Source organism: Drosophila mojavensis, unplaced genomic scaffold (genome assembly GCF_018153725.1).
Source record: "Drosophila mojavensis isolate 15081-1352.22 unplaced genomic scaffold, ASM1815372v1 contig_49, whole genome shotgun sequence".
Classification (NCBI taxonomy): Eukaryota; Metazoa; Arthropoda; class Insecta; order Diptera; family Drosophilidae; genus Drosophila; species Drosophila mojavensis.
This window is the reverse complement of record NW_025318872.1, coordinates 4,722,387-4,745,333: the sequence shown is the minus strand read 5'-3', so window position 1 is coordinate 4,745,333 and position 22,947 is coordinate 4,722,387. Positions and strand designations below refer to the sequence as shown.

General features: G+C 34.1%; 1 protein-coding gene across 1 annotated transcript in view; it reads left to right on the top strand.

Annotated features, from left to right (window-relative positions):
• The window catches only part of LOC6578168 (Down syndrome cell adhesion molecule-like protein Dscam2), a 44,229-nt gene extending 26,561 nt beyond the window's left edge, over positions 1-17,668 (top strand). Inside the window, 16 exon segments of the mRNA XM_032728549.2 lie at positions 271-430; positions 1,186-1,296; positions 1,353-1,511; positions 5,758-6,207; positions 8,922-9,041; positions 9,101-9,292; positions 9,373-9,840; positions 10,241-10,461; positions 10,628-11,759; positions 11,816-12,094; positions 12,164-12,342; positions 12,403-12,661; positions 12,732-12,827; positions 12,939-13,307; positions 13,373-13,454; positions 15,424-17,668. Coding sequence (XP_032584440.1) covers positions 271-430; positions 1,186-1,296; positions 1,353-1,511; positions 5,758-6,207; positions 8,922-9,041; positions 9,101-9,292; positions 9,373-9,840; positions 10,241-10,461; positions 10,628-11,759; positions 11,816-12,094; positions 12,164-12,342; positions 12,403-12,661; positions 12,732-12,827; positions 12,939-13,307; positions 13,373-13,454; positions 15,424-16,045 — 4,899 coding nt within the window. The 3' untranslated portion in view covers positions 16,046-17,668.
• The last annotated feature ends 5,279 nt before the right edge of the window (positions 17,669-22,947 follow it).

Below are 22,947 nucleotides of genomic sequence, written 5' to 3'. Positions count from 1 at the left end.
AATTACATTGATATACACACAATATACACTTGCTTGTGTGTATTCCTTAATAATAGATAAGAATATGAGCTATAATGAAAATTCGACAATTAAAATAAGCATTAATAAGGTTTCCACTAAAAGAAAATACAGTATAATCCGATCAAGGGGCCGTCCTTATACCCGGGAGACGCTATAACTGTATACGTTTGCTCATATAAGTTTTTCTGAGGACCGAAATTTCGCTAAAAGTGGAGTCGTTATAACCGGGTTCTACTGTATATCTTTCAGAACGATCGACTTATGATAGGACAATATGTCACTACATTTGGTGACGTTATAAGCCACGTCAATATATCAGCTGTTAAATCAGAGGACGGAGGAGAATACGAGTGTAAGGCGACTTCTAGAGCTGGTGCTGTTACGCATTCTGCAAGATTAAATATATATGGTACGTATGTATATATTCAAAAAAAGTAAGAAAGCTCTAGCCGAGACTGCTCGAATACGAGATTTCATGAACTCTTTGACTGCTATTTCAATAATTATTCGCTTATTTTTACAAATTTATAGGTGAGGGGTGGATATAGAGGTGAATTATAAGAAAAACCGAAATTATATAAAATACATATAAATCTACATTTAGCATTTGGCGATATTAGATCTAAAGGTGTAGTAGATATAATTTTATAAATCATTTTCCATACGGTGTTTAATCCATAACAAAATATCGAGAGTACTTATCGATTTTTGGAAAAAATTTAGCTTTTATATATTTTGAGATCGGCGCGCGCAAGCATATAGACAGACGGACAGGGTTAAATTGACTCAGCTGATCGCCGTGATCAAGAATATATATTTTCTTTTTGATAAGGGTTATAATCGATAAAAATAACGGAAAGATTTTTGAAAATAAACTCGATATCCGCGCTAAATATACGGACATTTAAAAAATCTGAAGTCTCTAGTTCTCATACGGACTGACGGACAGACGAACAGAGCTAAATCAACTCAGTTAGTCGCCCTGATGAAGAATATATATACTTTATGGGGTCTGCCACGCTTCCTTCTTACATGTACATACATTTAACAAAACCATTATACCCTGATTTCCCATTTTCAATGGGTTCAGGGTATAAAAATATTGACGATGTGTATTACTTTGTCTCTAAGAAGGCTTCTAAATATAGTCCTGGTCCATTACAGGTATGCCCTATATAAGACATATGCCAAAAATATCAGCTGTCGCTGGAAAAGTTTTTACTTTAAAATGCCCGGTTGCTGGATATCCAATAGAAAATGTCTTTATAGAAAAAGGTATGGTTTTTTAAAAAATGAGCTAAGTACTGTTTAGAAAGTATTATTTTCTTTAGATGGTATTAGATTGCCAAGCAACATGTGACAGCGGGTCCAAAACGGAACGCTTGTGATAGATAATGTACAACGAGCTGCCGATCAGGGTACATACACATGTATAGCTCGCAATAAGCACAATTATACTTCGCAGCGATCCGTAGATGTTAAAGTATTGGGTATGTATTTCCAAATTTAATATATTTATGTATTATATATTTATGATAGTATGTCGCAATCATATGTCGCAGTCAGGTGATACCGACTGCATACTCATTCGCGGTTTAAAATCAGTTGGACCAAATGAAATATATATGACAATATACTAAAGTGAACAAATTTAAAAGTTCTTCCCGAGATGACATGACGTGGATATACATATATGTATATATATTTATGAACTTCTTAAGAGTCTAGTCTAACGAAACTGTAAACAATTTCAAAGAACTCCGAAAAGAGGCCCACAGAAATAATTTAAATATTTTAGATATAACCCAAATTTTAAATTTATAGCACATTAAATAATAGGGTATCTGGTATACCAAAAATATGTATATCTATTTATTTCCCTAATATCTAAAGATATCGACAGTATATATTCAACATGTCTAAATGATTTGCACTTTTACTGACATATCGACGGAGAGAAAGACGTAGTTGTTATTTCCGCTTCGAGAATGAGTATAATAATTCAAAACCCCCATTTTGAATTTAAAATTCAATTGCTTTTCAGAATAATTGAGACAGGATAACATTCATAATAAGATTGCTACTGCTTAACAGAATTATGTATTTAAAAGATAACTATAACTATTTATAAACTTGTATTTATTTAAGAATCTGATATATCAAGAAGCCTTTTCAAATGTTTCTATACAGATGCATGCGTTTATCTTAAATTAAAATATGAATCTTAATACTTTCAGGAAAGTTTATATCATAAAACTGATACTAATGCACGTGCATAAAAAAGTTTTGCATTTGAATGTACGCAGCACGATCCCTTTTTCTTATTTTTTAATATGGATGCGATCATTTAAGTGTTATCTCCAAATTATAAATTCCTTCTGATATAGTTCTTCTGAATTAGTTTAAATTTACATATTACATACTATTATGAAGAAATTTTGAAAATTTTGGTAATTATCAAAAATTATCATCGAATGATATTCATTATATCGAACTATACTTGAAATTCTGCGTAAAAAAGTAAGGGCGTTACTATCTAATGGAACATATTTGAAATCAATGCTTGGATGTTATCTAAAGAATATACCTAAATATGATAAAACTTATGATATAGTGTATGAGTTGACTTTATAAGATATAAAGATCTAAAGATATAAAGATATGGAAGATGTTAAAGCAGAACGTCAGCCAGAATTAAATTTAAAAATGTTCTTTATGCTGTAAAAGCTCAATTTTGTTCTCCATATTTTCTCCTCACCCTATATTCTAATTATCCTAAAATCTGATGATTTGATTTCATCACATCATTATAATATATATTTTGTGAGCCAAATAATGAAATGAAATTGAACAAGTAAGAAAGCTTTAGTCGAGACTGCTCGACTACGAGATCCCCTGAACTCTTCGAGCAACTGATATTTCAATAATTATTTGCGTTTTTCTGCTTATACAAGAAATACATACGCACTCACAGACACACATAGGCACGTACCCATAAACACGCATGGGCTGCAGTGTGCGCTTACTATAAGAAATTAATTGCTTTATAACTTTTCTTGTGGACATACAATCTTCATGAAACTGAATAAGGTTTTTAATCGAAAAAAAAAGCGAGAAGAGTTGTCGATTTTTGGATATAAATTCGATATCCGCGCTATATATACGGACATTTTAAAACAAATTTCAAACTCAGATTTCTGTAGCTCATATATCTTCTGAGATCGACGCGTTCAAACATACGAGCAGACGGACAGACGATCCGGGCTAAATCGACTCAGCTCGTCGCCCTGATCAAGAATATACAGTGGAATATACAAAAATTTGTTTATTTTTTTTACGGTTGTCAAAAATGGCTTCAACTTTTTGATCAAAACACAAAGATTTAATAAATTTATTTCAATAACATGGTATAGAAACATAAGTATTATGTACGTCGGCATTCCAATTTGTCTCTCTCTCTCTCTCTCTCTCTGTCTTAGCAACATTTGTGCCGCTGCTACGCATAGAAGCGAGGGTACTGATCACTGATAAATACATACATATATATATTTCTAACAACGTCTTTATACCCTGAACCCATTTTCAATGGGAAATCAGGGTATAATGGTTTTGTTGAAATGTATGTAACAGGCAGAAGGAGGCGTGGCAGACCCCACAAAGTATATATATTCTTGATCAGAGTGACGAGCTGAGTCGATTTGGCCCTGTCCGTCCGTCAGTCCGTATGTATGAATGCCTCGATTTCAGAAGATATAAGAGCTAGAGACCTCAAAAATTTTTTTATGTCCGTATTTACAGCGCGGATATCGAGTTTATCATTAAATATCAATAACTCATCCAGATCTTTTTTTATCGATAAAAACCCTTATCGAAAACCAGTTATAAAATTATATCTTCTACACCTTTATTGCTAGAGGTTTTGTTAAAATTTACCCCCCATCTCTATATCCACCCCTTCACCCTCACTTTTGTAAAAGGCGTATTTCAAATACTAGGGACTTGTGCTTTGACATGCATATTCATGTTATAATCATAATCTGAAAGTTTCATGAAGATCGTATGTCCACAAAAAAAGTTATAAAGCAATTAATTTCACATACGTGTTTATGCGTGGGTGCTTGTGTGTGTATCTGTTTGTGTATGTGTGCATTTACCAGAGTATCTTGCTCCAGCATATAAATATATTCTAAGTAAATATATATAAATATATTCTAAGTAAGGTTATGTTAATTCTAATATTAAAAATATGATATTCTTATAGCATTAAGCACATAATATAAGTTATATCTTAACATAACTTTGTATTGATATCCGATTTTAATATTATGTAATATCTGCACCGCTCGCACTTTGACAATGCACATAAAAATCGCACCCACCTAAGGTATTCCTTGTACTCGCACTTGCATTTACACTTGAACCTGCACTTGCTTTTGACATGCGCGGTATTCTTTCAGGGTTTTATTCGCCACAATTGTATGTTTTAATAGCTCCAAAAAGCTCTTTAACTGTTAAGGCAATATCCATAGACAGCTTTAAAGAAGCGAGCTAAATTCGCGGTGAGCGTCAATTTGGTGTTTTGATCTGATTTTTTTTGCAGGTGTACTTATTGGTAGTCTTTTTGAAGCTTTTATATAAAATATTTATCATTATATCTTCATCTGTTGTCCCATATTTTAAATGACAGCAATTTTTAGGCAATGATAACCAATACCATGCACTAATATCTATAAAATTATATTTCATATATACAATGAATTTTTTAACAATATGAAAAAAATGCATTTCTAATAGATATGGGAACTATTTATCATATATCATCTGAGTGCTTGGTCGTATTGATACTATATGATCGACTCAGTTTACTTTTAGATGAATACATAATAATATTTTTCGGCTACGTATTTCTATAAGAGAAATCATATTCAAGAAGACTACTAAAAAACACATAGAAAGCAAATTCTTGTTGATATTTTGTCCTGCAAATATTTTGCCGCTGGTGTGAATCTGGGATATGATTTGTATTAATAACATTATTTTTTTCTACATTTTGTATAGGTTTTGTTTTATGGCCGCTCATGTCATTCACCAAGTTTGTTTTAAATTACAAATTTTGTATTTTTTAAAATGTCTTACTTAGACAGTTTTCACAAATGTTGTGATATTAGTTTTCTTCTAATTCAACACAACAAATATGAATATTCATTTTAGGATTCATTATATAGGATTGCGAAATTTCTATTTTATGGATTGTTTCCAAACTCCCTGTATTTAGGTAACTAACATTATTATTTTAAAAAAAAAGGGTTCCTAATAACCAGATGAATGCCAAAAAGCTGTCAATAAATATATTTCATTACTCAATACATTAATTCATTATAAAATACAAATGTTTGTTTTGAGCCTTCAAATAAATAAAAATACACAGAGTTTCGAATTCGACCTTGACTACCTATGTTCATGATTCCTTTTCACTATACTATTTGGAAGAGCTGCAAACTTTGAATATGCTCAGTTCGTATACAAATAAAAGATATCTAAAAAACAATTCTAGATACATTAATGAAATAGATAGTTTGAGAATATGACGGCACTTTTGAAGAATCGTTAACAATATACTTTTGATTGTGCAAAGTGATACCATATACCATATTAAACACCATTCGTAATATAGTTTTCAGAACAGCGTCTGATCAATTTATTAACCAAGCATATTTACTAAAATTAAACATCCAGTTCCACCCAAGATTACACCATTCTCATTCGCACGCGATCTGAACGTCGGTGACCGTACAAGCATTCAGTGCGTTATTGGCACCGGGGACCTGCCGCTAACATTTACTTGGCTGAAGGATGGAATACCTCTGCCATCGGCAGCGTCCGTCGACAGTGTCAGCGGTGGGCTTAAGGGTACCGGTGGCGCTTCTGTGTCGGGTTCCGGCTCCGGATTAATGTCGCAGTTTTCATCTTCGATGTCACCGTCGGCCTTCACAAGTGAAATCGCATCGAATGACAATGGTCGTAGTAGTGGTGAAAGTAGCGGCCAGGTGACAATTCGCCAAAATGATGATTTTACCAGCGCTCTCAGCATCACAAGTGTGACGAGGGACCAAAGTGGCACCTATACGTGTCGAGTTCAAAATGATGCCGCTACTGTAACGCACTCTGCACAGCTTAAAGTTAATGGTACTTGTAATAGCATTATGTGTTTTTAGTTTGTGCATAAAAATAATATAAATTTACCGTATATATGTATTTATGCACGTATTTGTCTTATTATTACAAAAAGATTATTTATATTATTTGTAGACGGTAACATATTTTGAAAGTTACAATTACATATGTATAAAAAAACCATGCATACAGTAGATAGTTAGTATAAAAACACCCAAACAAAATACTTTTATTGTCTTTCGTATAATCCAGTAACTAAGTGAAAAAAATGTTTAAAACGTATAAAGTTGCATGTATTTTTTATTTTTTATTTTAAGTCTTTAATATGACCAATTTTATATTTTGTATAGGTCTAATTTAATTTGATTGAAGTATATTTACTGTACAGAGGAAAATGGTCCACTTCTCAACAACGTCCAAACAGCTCACGCTTATTCTGAAATTAAAGAAGAGGTTTTAAAATATATTTTCTTTATTGATATTTTATGTATAGTGCCACCGCGTATATCTCCTTTTGCGTTTGAAGATGAAATTACTGAAGGTATGCGGACACAGATAATGTGCTCCAGTAGCCAAGGAGATCAACCCTTTAATATAACTTGGTACAGAAACAATGTGACAATTCAGAGTAATTCGGGCGTTCGAATGGGCAAACAGTTAACCATGACGACTAAGCAAGGCGAAGAATTTCTACCTCCGGATCCATCGTTAACAATCAATCATTATACCCCATTTTCCAGCATATTGTCCATTCACAACGTCTCTTCCTGGCATAATGGTAACTACACTTGCAGTGTAGCAAATCACGCTGGCACTGTTGAATATACTGCCGTTCTTTCGGTTTCGGGTAAATCAAGTGTAACTATTGTTTTCTAGAAACATTAATAAACCATCTAACTCTAAATATAAAATGCACAAAAAAAAAAAAAAAACTCACAGTAAATATCGTAGACAATGCACCAGGAGGATAATTCACCTAGTTTAAGGGTTTCATCTGGTATTTACAAATTTTACTGTTGGAGATGTTAATCAAATACCTATTTACAAGTCTACATGAATCAGATACACTAAGAAATCTGTGTTGATGTGATGAAATACTGAATGTAGATAAGATTCAGTTTGATTTTTAGAATAGTCATACTGTTATTCTTAATTGCTAATGGATGGACCACACTGAGCACCATGCACTCGGTTTCCAAGAACTACCAGTGATGCACAATTTGCATGGATTAATAACTACATAAATATATTAAATAATAGTTCTACCCGTAGAAGAGCTCGGCAGTATTTATTGATCAGCCCCCAGTGAAATGATGAACAATTCTTTGTCTAGAGTAATCCAGAGTTTCGAGTATCTATCTGAACGTTTACTTACCCTGATAGCCTTTATGTTAAAATTAGGGTTGTCGAATATTTTTAAAATATCGTATCGATGATATATTAAGTTTTGAAAATATATCAATGTGATATTTGATATACAACTTTAAAATATCGATATATCAATATATATTTTCAGGTATTTAGATATGGTAGTTAATCGAACATGCAAGTGGAGATTGAAGAATATTTTATTTATTTATTTAAGAGCTTAATTATTAATACAAAAATTGTAGGCTAGCTTAGTACGTGGTTATTGAAGCAGAGGCTGAATGTAGAGTTGTATTTAAAGAATATTATAATATCCGATTCGATTGCAGTAAACCAATGATTGTTTTATAACTTATGAATTGAGAGAATTAGTTTACAAAGTAATACTTGTCATTTCTATAAATCTAAATAAAGAAAATCTTGCGTTGAATATAGTCTTATCTTTACGCAGTTTGTGTAAGGCAAAAGTAACTAATAACTCGAAAATTTGAATTTTTAAGAGACAATTTCATACATATTCATATACATTGCTTGATTCGTAATTAGTAAGAAGAAAAATATTTTTTAAATATTTTTTTTTTGCAATTAAGTTAAGTAAACAAATATATTTATATATAAATATATTTTAATGGTAATTTTTTGTCGAATTGATGGTGTCACATAAAAAACCAGACCATCCATTAAATTCTGTCTTTTTATAGGCTCTACATTAAGATAATACTAATAATAAGAAATTAGGGGATCAATAATATATGAGAAAATATATAATGTGGCATAATTTTTAAATACTAAATAAAAAATATAGGAGATCATTGCACTGAGCACCATGCACTTGGTTTCCAAGAACTACCAGTGATGCACAATTTGCATGGATTAATAACTACATATATTTTCAATGCATGTACGAATAGCCATAAAATTTGTCCTTGGGGTTAATAGATTGTGGTTTGAAATCGGAGATAAAAGTAACTTGGTCGCAGATGCGTCGATTTAATATGAACTCGGTAATATTGACAATAATTTCATTTTGGTTTGCTGCTTGTAATAAACAATTTTGCCGACTTTGTACATTTTCTTTTTAATGTTACTTCGATGGACTACAATTTAAAAATCGTTTTGAGCTGAATACTTTATTCATAGCCGTAACATTATGTGTTATTCCTAAAACATTTGTAATATTTTGGAATTTTAAATAATGAATTCATTTTTTCCTTTCAAACTGAAAACGGAGTAGTACAAAATCTGAGTTTTTTAAATTATATAAACATATGATAGCATGATTAATATATGGATTTTGTTGTTGTGCATGATAATCTTCAAATGACCAATTATAAGTAACTGTATAAATCAAAAAATAGTTCCTCCACGTTGGACTTTGAAACCCACTGATCAAGATGCAATCTTGGGAAATTCAGTAGCAGTATCGTGTAAGGCTGATGGATTCCCCATACCAACCATTCAGTGGAAGCAGTCCATAGGTATTAAAAGAAATCCCACAAATTAAAGATCTTAATTTTAAACGTGTATGTACATGAAGGCGACTCTGGGGATTATCGTGATCTTAGCTATGCTGTAAACAATGGAAACTCACAATCAAATATTATGGCTCATTCGAATGGTTCTCTGATGATATCCAAGGTTGCCCGTGAGCATGAGGGCAGCTATCTGTGTCAAGCAACCAATGGAATAGGTGCGGGCCTAAGTACCTTAATTAAGTTGACTGTTCATGGTGAGCATGAATCTTCATTCGATTAAAAAATAATATTATTTTCAAAATGTATGTTTTCATATTGTTTTTTTTAAAAATAGTTGGCCCTACAGTTACCGTTGAGAAAAAGCAGTTATCGATTCGACGTGGAGAACGTATTACATTGCGCTGCGAGGCAACTGGAGATCAGCCATTAGAAATATCATGGAGATCGAAAGCAAGTCGTATCGATCCATCCTATGATATTCGTTATCATATAAAGAACTCGCCCTTAGCTCGTGGCGTTTCGTCAGAGTTAACTATTTTACAAACGGTCTTAACTGACAGAGGGGAATATACTTGCATAGCCAGCAACGCGTATGGGCGCGATCGAAGTGTTATACATGTTCAAGTTCAGGAACCTCCAAATTTTCCCGTTAACTTGCATGTTAGAGATCTTGGAAGCCGATCAGTAACATTGGCGTGGTCACCAAACGACCAGGATTCAATTATATTGGGAGGAGGAGGTGGTAATAACCGGGATGCACAGCCAATATCAAATTATATTTTGCAATACAAAAAAGCTGGAGGTAAGTCAAATATATTATTAATACATATTGTATATATTAAATCGATTTTCCGATTTGCTCACACAACTTTAATAATATAGTCTTCTTAAAAGTCATATTTACTTAACATAACTAATATGTTTTTGTTTAATATTAAAAATTTAAAGGTTTATTTTATTCGCCAAATAATTTTAGTGCTTGAAATTCGAACTGGCATTGAACAGAAGCATAACGTTATGTGTATGTATTATGTATTTTCAAGTCTATAGCTTCGGTATTGTAATGTGGGCTTACGTACATAAAGAAGAATGGAATATTATAAATTTTTAAGTTTGTACTGTTGGGTTGTTCGTCGTATAAAATTTAAGCTGAAAATTTAGTATATTCAAAGAATAATGATCATTAAATTTTTTTATTTTAGATGTTTGGCATGAGCACAATAATCAAAAGCTTCTTCCTGGTGATAGAACAACGGCTCAGCTAGGATCTCTTCGACCGGCGCAGGTGTATCATATAAGACTATTTGCAGAAAATCATCTAGGCACCAGTGCCCCAAGTGATATTTTATTTGTGCAAACTGATTCAGAAGTTCCGTCTGCCCCACCACAAGATGTCACTGTTGAGCCGCTGGGACCACAACAGGTGAGTTAAGTCATGATATAATAAAAGTCGGTATAAAGGCAATAAAATTCCTTCTTAATTGATATGCATTAGTATTGGTATGTATACACTAGTTTTTCTTACACATATGCATATCTTTTAAAGAAAAAATTTTAACTGGATTATAATCTTTTTTTTGCGTAAATAGTTGCTGATTACTTGGCGAGCACCTGTACGTGATTCGTGGAATGGAGAGCTATTAGGTTATACAATTTCATATCAAAAGCAGGGCTCTCCCGAAAATGAGAAAAATCACACCAAGGTCGGAAGTTTGACTACAGAGGGCTTAAATGACTTCCGTTTGATTGGATTGGAGAAATATACTCAGTATGGAATTACTGTAGCAGCATTTAATATAAAAGGCGACGGTCCCCCGAGTGATATGGTATTGGGTCACACTTTAGAAGACGTACCCTCAGCATCTCCTCGGTCAGTGTCATGCGTTGCGCTCACTGCACAAAATATTCAAATATCGTGGCAGTCCCCACCAAAGAAACTATGTCATGGAATTATTCAAGGCTATAAATTGCTTTATGAACCAGGACTTTTAGAAAGTGAATACAATGTTCGAGAGACAAAGATAACATCGGCTCTTAGTACAGTACTCCACGGATTGCAGCCGTTCACAAATTATAGTGTTCAAGTATTAGCATTTACTCGAGCTGGTGAAGGCATTCCCAGTTCACCTGTATCATGCATTACGGAGGAAGCAGTTCCTGATGCGCCGGAGCTTGTCAAATCCGCAGTGAACACGGAATCTTCGGTGATTATTAGCTGGCTACCCCCTCGACGGCCTAATGGACTAATTACAAAGTACAATGTTTACATACGAGTTCTTGAAAAGGGTCAGGAGCTGAAAATCCTTAAAGAAGTCTTGCCAGCACATAATAGGCATTTTGAAGCAAAAGACTTAAATTTTCGAGAAACATATGAGGCTTGGGTCACAGCATCAACTAGAGTGGGCCAGGGCCCAAGTACTCCAGTAATTAAGCTAGTACCCAGCACAACAATACCAGCCGCAATAATATCATTTAGTCAAACTTTGTCAGTAAATTGGAGGTCAGATATTAAGTTAGCATGTGTTTTTGTTGGAAATCCCAAGTCAAGTGCCGAATGGAAAATACTCAATATTCGATCCAAGAAGCAATTACCACTCGAAGTTAACTCAGAGAATACGTTAACCCTACGTAATATCCAACGGTCGCATGAAGGCAATTATTCATGTATTGTTAGAAATCCAATAGGCTCCGATCATATTGTTTATCAGCTATTTGTACAAGGTAAAATACTTTATATATGTTTGCTAAAATTTAAATAAAATATATTTTTCTTTTAGTTCCACCTTCCGCTCCCATTGTGTCGGTAAATTCAGCTCACAAGAATTCGGTCTCTATTCAGTGGAGAGTCGACGATATTGGTGGCGCTCCAATTAGAGGATTTACTTTAACCTATAGGCGTGAGTCCGCCGAATGGGATGAGTTGCAAATTGATCGTCGAATAACTTCATACATGCTTGAAAACCTTCAATGCGGCACTAAATATCAATTCACAATGACTTGTTTCAATAAAATTGGCACCAGCGTAGCTAGTGCTATTGTCTCAGCGCAGACAAAAGGTATTATATATAAATATAATTATGTTACAGTTTTATACACCTAAAGTCTACTATCAATAATTTCAATAGGAAATAAGCCAATAGCACCGAAAAAGCACAGCTTCATACGTTCGAATACAACATCAGTTATCCTAGATTTGTCTTCTTGGCAAGACGGTGGATGCCCAATACTTTATTTTAGTATTGAATTTAAACACTATAAGACTTCTAGTGAATGGATTATTGTTTCAAATAAAATTGAATCACATGTTAGTATACTATTTAGTTGTATACACTTCATTTTCGTCATTTATGGATTTTTTTTATAGAATCGTTATAGTATTGGAGACCTAGAGCCAGCCACTGCTTATCATCTACGTGTTACAGCGAATAACAATGCTGGCTCCACGACAAAAGAGTTTTATTTCGAAACACAGAATTTGCTTGGATTAGCCGGTAACTCGGAGTTTGATGCGATGCCCGAAGAGCAAACTGTTTTCAGTGATGTTCACTTTATAGCTGTTATCATTACATCAATATTTGGAACAATTCTTGCATTAATTGGAGCTTTTATCTGCTTCAGAAATTGTGTGTATTAAATATTTATGTCTGGGCTACAAAAAGAAAACAAAATAGCTGAACCCTTTATGTTTTATAGATCCTCATACTTTGTTTACACGTAATGTTGATTCATTAAGGCCACAAAGTAGTGCTACAGATGGAAAGGATATTCAAAGTCATGAACACTTTTATGGTACAGTACGCAAATCTTGCCAGCAAACCCCGAATGAAGCGGTTGCTGGACTTGAGCGAATACCCGAATACTCAGAAGACATATATCCTTACGCTACATTTCATTTACCAGAACATGAAAACCAGACCGGGAATATTCCTTTGAGCTACACGGGAAGCTCATTAAAGTACGATTCTCGCTGTGAGGATGAAAATACTTTATGTAGCTCGGGGTCGAAAGGAATGCGCCCTATATCAACGAATATAGGTGGAATCAACTCAAATGTCAAACTTCCTAATATGATGACTGTTGATGACAGCAACAATACAAATACAGAAAAGCGATTAAAGCGCCGATCGAAAATTATAAAATCAGAGTCAGAGGAGTACGATAGCTTGAATAGTGATAGTGAGCTAAGTGGGGAGCGAGAACTAGCCCGTGATGAAAATCGTACTAGCAACCGTGAAATATCAAGCTTTATTGAGGACGAAGGGATTACAGGTATTCGACTGTACCATATATACCAAATATTGAAATCATTCTAAAATTTTTATATTATTTTCCAGCACATGGAAGAAAAATCAGAAATGACTCCGGAATCGGTAAAGAAAGGTCTTCTGTATTTAGTAGACCTCAACTGCATAGTAAGTTAGTACCTACTCTTTTCTCTCTTACAATTTTTTCACTGCTTTTATACTCATTCATGAAAGTGAATTAGTATATTGGTTTTGTGCAATGTCCGTCTTACTGTCCGTCCGTCTGTCCGTATGAACGCAATCTATTTCGGCGCTATTGAAGCTAGAGACTTGAAATTTGGAACACATACTCGTGTATATCTCCGATTTATAAAGTGTTAAAATTTTCCCGATCCGCCCACTAGGGGCGAGGCAAATCGGAAAATACATTTTCCGATATGCCAGAAATCATGTTAGTTGAGAGCTAGAAAGCTGAAATTTGTTATGTAGGTCCGCGTCGACCACCCTAGATCACGAGCTATGGCGGATATATCTCCGCCCATTGGGGGCGTGGCAAATCGGATCTGAAGATATAGTGATTTTTTAAATTCTGCTATATTTTGGACACTATTGATGCCAGAGACCTCAAAGTTTGTATATATACTCGGGCTGATCACCCAAGACCAAAAATTTTTTGTCGGATATATGTCCGCCCACAGGGGGCGTGGCAAACCGCAAAAGTTTATATCTCCTAAAGTATAATATCTAGAAGCTCAAATTTAGATAGTTAAGTTACCAGTAACCTCCTCTATCGATGACCCAAAAATAATTTGTACGCCTCGTTAGGGGCGTGTCATAACGAAAAATACCCTGTAATTTTGCACATTTTTTTTAGGGTAAGTATTCAAACTTTGCAGTTAGGGTACCGTTATCACGTTCTAAGAACTGACCAAAACTGCGGTGTCTACGCCAAGTAAGGGGGTGGCAAATCGGACTGTATTTTCTACAGTATTAGAGCGAAACTTAACTACTAAATTGTTGATGGGATGTGAATGAGTATTCCGCAGTCGGTAACGCCCGACTGCAACGTTCTTAGTTGTTATACCCTAAACTCATTGAAAATGGGAAGTCAGGGTATAATGGTTTTTGTTAAATGTATGTAACAGGCAGAAGGAGGCGTGGCAGACCCCACAAAGTATATATATTCTTAATCAGGGCGACGAACTGAGTCGATTTAGCCCTGTCCGTCTGACCGTCGATCTCAGAAGATATAAGAGACTTAAAATTTCTTTCGTAGGTCCGTGTATAACCCGCGCATATCGAGTTTTGTTTTAAGTATCGATAACTTGTCCCGTTATTTTGTTATCGATTAAAACCCTTATCGAAAACTAGCTATTTAATTATATCTCTAACACCTTTAGAGCTACAGTCTCAAAACTTTAAATGTGAACTTATGTGTATTTTATATCATTTCGATTTTCGTTGTAATTTAACCCCCACCTCTATATCCACCCTCACCCGCACCATTGTAAAAGGCCTATTTCAAATACTAGAATACTTGTGCTTTGACACATACACACAGTTCAATGTTAGGAACATCATAGAGATAGTCCATCGACAAGAAAAGTTATTAAACAATTAAGTTCCCATAGTAAGTCCACACTGCAGTCCATTCGTGTTTATACGTGCATGCCTATGTGTGTTCTTATGTAAGCAGAAAGACTTGAATAATTATTGAAATATAAATTCTTAGAGGGGTTCGGGGGATTTCGTTGTCGAGCAGTCTCGACTATAGCTTTCTTACTTGTTTTTTCTATTTATACTCTGAACTTGTTAAAAATTATTGTATGACTTTTGCTTTAATGTAACAGGACGAATTATTTATGGTAGACTCCATAAAGTAAATATGTATTAAGGAATAGCTGAATAGAACTATCCCTCTCCGGTTGTCCGGTCGTCCGTAGGCATGTCATCAATGTCTATCAATCGTAGATCAAGTTTGTTTCAAAAATTTAATTTGATCGATTTCTTTAAATTTCCTTATAAATTTCAGTTATACATATATATGTCTTTACATCTTTAGAGCTAGGAGCCTCTATGCAACAGAATTTTTAATGTTAATAACAAAAATTTTAATTATGAAAATGGTTAATTACCCACAGCGCCGTGGACAACGTACCCGTCAACTACAAGTTCTTTGACCCGGGCACAAAGCAGCAACGCAAATCAACGCACCACTGTGAATCCCAGCGGAAAGTTCTCACAATTAAATCTGCCAAAGCTGCAATCCAATGTCCAGATATGTCCAGAAGTGTACCCAGCTGCGGCACCCTTAATCGCGATTGTGGGGAAGCCAAGTTTATCTCCCGACGGATTGCACAATCGGACTCATGCAATGAAAAACTAAAACCGCGTGAGTCGGATGAATTCGGTTATAGAAAAAAATTTGTTGATACGAATATAAAGCTATTTGCATCAACTGAGGGCGACCAACTTGACTTCTTAACTCATCGGCGAAATATTTATAGCATTGAATCTGTCTCAGATTCATTAGGAATAACAAATAGATTACATGAATACAATTGTATGGATACTTTAAGTAACACTGAAACATTAGCTATTGGTTCAACTATGAGTGACCATAAATTTCAGATGGAAAACACAGAGAGTCTATCAAAACCAAGCTCTAGCTTAACAAAAATCATAAAAACCGAGCAATTAGATTACATTCTAACCGAAAAGCGTGTCAGTCCACCATTTGCTTTTGTTGACAAAGTTGGTTAAATGTACTTAGCTAAGATTCAATATGAATACTGCATTTATTAAACTAAAGTAATTAGTAGATCAAATATTGCTCTCAACAGCATAATAGGTAATTAATACTAAATGTAAATACCTTATAACGTAGTCTAATTATGGTAACGAGCACATTTGAACTACATATGACTAAAATTATCGACTTATCTGTATGTCGCAAACATAATTTAATTGTTAAATGTCAAATAATTAATAATATAATTATTTTGGATGATGTTTCTAATTCTAATTCTTCTTTCTATAAATGTTTTTGCGATCTATTAATTTCCTTGTAGAAAATATAATATGTTTACTTACTTTGTTACGAAATATATTATTGGGTTTATAAATCATGTACAGTCTCAATTCGTATCACTCGTCAAATCATTACATTGAGACTGGTTGTTAGAGCCATTAAAGTATACATTATTTATGTTTCTTTCTCTTTAAACGAGTTTCGCAGTTTCAAAAAAGTATCACAATACTTGGAAAGAACATCTTTCGAATTTTATATATCAAATCGCTGTTGAATGGAATTTGGCATAACAAAATACATACAGATTTTATTCAAAACCCCATTTGTTGCCATATTCCTATAAAGATAGTGAAATTTTTGAGAAAGAGACTACCATATTGTAAAGTTCTATTTTCTTTTTTCTTCTTTTAATGAACACAAAGCTCAAGTCTGGCCATAATACCTTGACATATCTAAAACCTTCTCAAAACACCTATGTGCCATATTTATACAAGATCATTTCATATGTAGCTGGCCGAAGATAGACATCTCTGATAATATTTTTACAAATCCCATATTTAAAAAATCTTCCAATATTAATGTGATCAATACTTTATTTTAAAGTAAGAAAATAACTTATGTAAGTCAATTATTATGGTGAAAAAGAAGCAGAATTATTGAAAAAGTGTTTTTGAAAAGCATTTAAGATGAAAATAAATAATCTCATACCCAACAATATTCTCTTCCCGTTAGTTAAGAAATAAACTATTAAAAATTTATACTTTGGAATTCTTGGAAATCGTTGTCTAATAAAAAAGTTATATTGGCTTTTAAATTCTTGCTGTAATAATTGAATTTTATTTTTTTTTGTATTGGCGTCCTTTAAGTTTGCAATATATTATGAGTATTATAGATGCGCATGTTTTGTTTATATCTAATATTTAGAAAAAAAAAAAAAGGAATAAATCAATTTAGAAGTAACTAAATAATAAGAACGATTTATTACTTACACCAATAACAATTATAGTACTTTGTCATCTCAATGGTAGGTTAAGCTTTACACACAATTTGGAAATAATTGAGCTGTATCGATTACAGACATTATTCCTACAATATTAAAATAATTTTACAAAGAATTATTTATTTGTGCTAATAACGATATACGTTTTTGCAACGAATAGGCGATGCTCATTCGCAAATTAATAATTTATTTATTTAAATTAATAATTAATCTAATAATTATATTAAATGTGCACTACCTAAAACTAAAACCGCCATAGTAGATTATCTTATAATCTTCCAAAATCTTATTGACTCCTTTACTGAATTGTTAAATGAAAAAAACAAAAAGCTCATAAAAAAGATTTCACTATATATACATAATATATATAATATAAAATTTGGCATTTGTTGGTGACCCGCAAAAATGTTTTAAGGAAAATTAATTTTGAAGCACTATTGGATACATATTAAATTTCGGTGTCACAATATTATTAGAGTTGAAAATTGTAAATTGGGTTTTGATAAATGTCAGTGTAGAGTAACTCTTAAAAGGCAAAAGTGTCTTTCATACGTTTATTAATACATGCGAAACTGCATTTACTATCAATAGATTGTCAATATGTTTTTAATTATTAGACTGAGACGGCATGAAATCGAATTATGAATTATAAATAAGATCGTTCATCCCAACATAAGTAAACTAAATATAATAACTAATGTTTTATACTACTGTTTTACAAGTACGCGATTCAACATAATATATTTGGAATGATCTAATAATTTGTTTATATGTCATAGGTATTTAGAAGAAAGAAAACAGTATATAAAACGTATTATTTAAGGTAGCATATATACTAATATAAAATGTCATTATATGTGTTCGTCAAACGACTTTCTGAATTCAAGATCAATTTTTGTCAATTGAAATATAATATTAAAAACAAAATTGTTGTGTACAAATTTATAACACTTAAGATTTTTCATTTATTTTTTTTTTGTTCCTTTCAGTAATTATTTGTGCCCTCAGCTCAGAAAAATATCATATGAGGGTTTATACGCTTACAGATAAGCATTGTCGTATAAGCATTAATTGTCAAAACAAGACGTACCAGAACCTGGCGGATGTCCTATGCTGACCTAGCATCCGTATGTACATATATCTGTGTCGATCTCAGAATAAAACAAACTTTCGACACAAACAATTAACAATCGTCCGCAACCGACTGTGGGATACTCTGTTCTAATTTTGTAATTCTCTCCAATCGTTCGTATGCAATGAAGATTATTTATATATTGTAGGTTATAAACGCTTACGGCCAATATCGATTTCCTCGAACCGTTGAAAAGAACGAAAAACTTGTTGACTGAAACTGTAGGAGATATACTAATTTGGGCTTGGACAGGCTACTGAGACTGTAGATACATACATATGTACATATGAACGAATACACTTGACTATGATGGTGTTTAGTTGCGTATTGATCTTTATTCTTCTGAGCATAATTTAAACCCTTAAATCTAGTGCGTCTATTGCTGAGTGTGCAAGGCTCAGCATTGGTCTATTACATGTTCTTATCTTATCGCTGAGTTTGTAAGGCTCCGCGTGGGTCTATTAGCTATTTATACCCTGAACCCATTGAATATGGGAAATCAGGGTATAATGGTTTTGTGAAAAGTATGTAACAGGCAGAAGGAATCATCGCAGACCCCATAAAGTATATATTTTCTTGATCATGACGACGAGCTGAGTCGATATAGCCCTGTCCGTCTGTCCGTCCGTCCGTCCGTCCGTCCGTATGAGCAAAAGGATCTCAGAAGATATAAGAGCTAGAGAGCTGAAATTTGGCATGCATACTCGTGTATACCATAGGCAGTACAAGTTTATCATATTTTTTTCGATAACTCATCCGATAACTATTTTATCGAGAATAATCGAAAAATCGACATTGTTTTTTCAGCCTAATTTGAACACTTTTAGACCTGGAGACTTCAAATTCGCGTTTTATATAAAGTTAATAAATACAAAGATTTTGTAATTTACAGATTTTGGATACCACGCCCCATTCGCCCCCAATTTGTTAAAAACGCATTTAAAGTACTAGCGACTTCTGCTCTGGAATGTACACACATTTTAACTATATGATTACGCTCTGAAAGTTTCATTGAGATCGTATGCCTACAAAATAAATTATTCAACAAATAAATTCTCATAATATTGCCCACACTGCAGTGCAGCCCAAGCGCAGCCGCTGCTTACTGCGCAGTTAGCAGACCGTACATGTGACCCTTATCTTTTCCCAGCGCACTACCTGCTAGTCGTTGAGTGCGTCGGAGGCATGTATACGATCTTCGTATATTCATATGTTCACGCCTGAACACATATGTATACATATTTGCGTATATATTTTTATACTCATTCACTCGTGTATACCTTCAATTTATAAAGTGTTAAAAGTTTCCCGATCCGTCCACTAGGGGCGTGGCAAAAGTATTTTCCGATGTGCCAGAAACAATATTAGTCTCTCTCTCTATTGTCTCTCAAATCATAACTTAGCCGCGCACAAGAATTGAAATTTGTTCGGGACGATTCCACCTCTTTCCTTTTGAGAGAAGAGTATACCGAAATCTTTGTGGCTATCTGGTTAGTGGTTACTGGTAACCTCCTCTATCGATTCCCAAAAAAAAATGCAACGCCTTTTTAGGGGCGCGGCATATCAAAAAACACCCTGTCATATTCACATTTTGCATAAATTTTAAACATATATATTTATATATATAAATATATATATATATTTATATATATATATATATATATATATATATATATATATATATATATATATATATATATATATATATATATATATATATATATATATAGATAGATAGAAATATAATGGCATTGTCACTTTACCACTAAGGCAGCACAAACCGGGCGTTTCACCAGCAAACTTCAATGCGCCTCAATGCTGGCAAACAACGCCCATTGGACCAATGCAAACTGAACGATGCAAGGTGTAGTCGATGGTGCAATAATATCGAAAAGCTGCTCGATTCATAACAATAATGTGATTTCGTTATAACTACTGTTATTTGAGACGACGCAGTGGTGCTGTAAGCAGAATCGCGGGCGATCTTTATTTTAGTTATTTTGACAAACATGCTATTTGGCTTGGGTGCGAGTTCAAATCCCGCGAAAAACTCTTTTTTGTAAATTGCAAATTTTTGCTATTTTGGCTACTTATATATTTTTTAAATTTCATAAAAATGTTTCTTTTCGTATTGTGAATATCTATTAAGCTTATTTATGTGTACAAATACATAAATAGATGGCTGACGCATATAAATGCCGCAATTCGGGCTCTATATATGCCGATTGCCACGACCCTAGTGGCCGTAGACTCCTCATTTTAGGCTAGTTTTTTTTGGGGCATCGATAGAAGGCTACCAGTAACTAACTATCCAAATTTGAAGCTTCTAGCTCTTAGACTGTAGGAGATATAAACTTTTGCGGTTTGCCACGCCCCCTATGGGCGGACATATATCTACCATAGCTCGTTGGACTTGGGTGGTCAACCCGCGTATATATATCAAATTTCTCTAGCATCAATAGTGCCTAAAATATAGCAGAATTCGAAAAATCACTATATCTTTAGGTCCGATTTGCCACGCCCCTAGTAGGCGTAGATATATAATTATACCCTGAACCCATTTTCAATGGGAAATCAGGGTATCATGGTTTTGTTAAATGTATGTAACAGGCAGAAGGAGGCGTGGCAGACCCCATAAAGTATATATATTCTTGATCAGGGCGACGAGCTGAGTCGATTTAGCTCTGTCCGTCTGTCCGTCCGCCCGTCCGTCCGTCTGTCCGTATGTTTGAACGCGGCGATCTCAGAAGAAATAAGAGTTAGAGACTTAAAAATTTTTTTTCTAGGTCCGTGTATAGCACTTGCATGTCGAGTTTTGTTTAAAATATCGATAACTTGTCCCGTTATTTTGTTATCGATTAAAAGCATTATTGAAAACCAGTAATAAATTTATATCTCCAACATCTTTAAAGCTAGAGTCTCCAAATTTTCGGTTTTTGTTAAAATTTACCGCCACCTCTAATTCACCCCCTCACCATCACATTTGTAAAAGGCATATTTCAAATACTACTTGTGCTTTGGCAAATACATGCATATCTGTGTTATATTCATAATCTGAAAGTTACATGAAGATAGTCCATCTAGAAGAAAAGTCAAGAAGAAAAGAAAAAGAAGAAAAATTATTGAAATATCAGTTGGTTGAAGGGTTCAGGGGATCTCGTAGTCGGGCAGTCTCGATTAGAGCTTTCTTACTTGTTATACCCTGAACCCATTGAAAATGGGAAATCATGGTATAATGGTTTTGTTGAAATGTATGTAACAGGCAGAAGGAGGCGTGGCAGACCCCACAAAGTATATATATTCTTGATCAGGGCGACGAGCTAAGTCGATTTGGCCCTGTCCGTCTGTCTGTCCGTCCGTCCGTCCGTCCGTCCGTCCGTCCGTCCGTATGTATGAACGCGTCGATTTCAGAAGATATAAGAGCTAGAGACTTGAAATTTTTTTCCTAGGTCCGTGTATATCACGCGCATATCCAGTTTTTCTTTATATATCGATAACTACTCCCGATATTTTATTATCGATCAAAAACCTTATCGAAAGCTAGTTATTTAATTATATCTCCCACACCTTTAGAGCTAGAGCTTCCAAATTTTAAATGTAGATTTATATGTATTTTATATAATTTCGATTTTTGTTGTAATTTACCCCCCACCCCTATATCCACCCCCTCACCCTCACCTTTGTAAAAGGCGTATTTCAAGTACTAGAGACTTTTGCTTTGGAATGTACATACATTTTCACCATATAATTACGCCCTAAAACTTTCATTAAGATTGTACGTATAGAAATTAAATTATTCAACAAATAAATTCTTATAATGTTACCTACACTACAGCGCAGCCCAAGCGCATTTAGCAGAGCACATTCTAATACGTGTGTGTGTATGTATGTGTGTCGAAAAGAAGTGCAGACTGATTAGAATATCAGATTAGAGGGTTCAGGGTATCTCCTAGTCGAGCAGTCTCGACTAGAGTCTTCTTACTTGTTTTTTCACTCATTTTTAAAGAATCGAAGCATCAGCTTACGTGCAAAATTTTAGCATTCAAGGTTTTCAACTTTAGGAGATACAGTTTTATCCGATTTGCCACGCCCCCAACAGGCGGAGATATATCCGCCATAGCTCGTGATCTTGGGTGGTCGACGCGGACCTACATACTAAATTTCTGCTTTCTAGGTCTTCAACTAACATGATTTCTGGAATATCGGAAAATGCATTTTCCGATTTGCCACGCCCTTAGTGGACGGATCAGGGCAATGTAAACACTTTACAAAACGCCTGTCCTGTCCGCCCGACCGTCTGTCTGCCTGTTCGTATCTATGGATGCGTCTATCTCAGAAGATATATGAGCTAGAAACTTGATTTTTTTTAAATGTCCATATAAATAACTCATCCAGGTTTTTGTTGTCGATTAAACACACTATCTACGTCTTTGGAGGTAGAGTCGCAAAATTTTATATTTAAATTCATATGTCTTTGATAGAATTTCGATTTTTGTTATAAT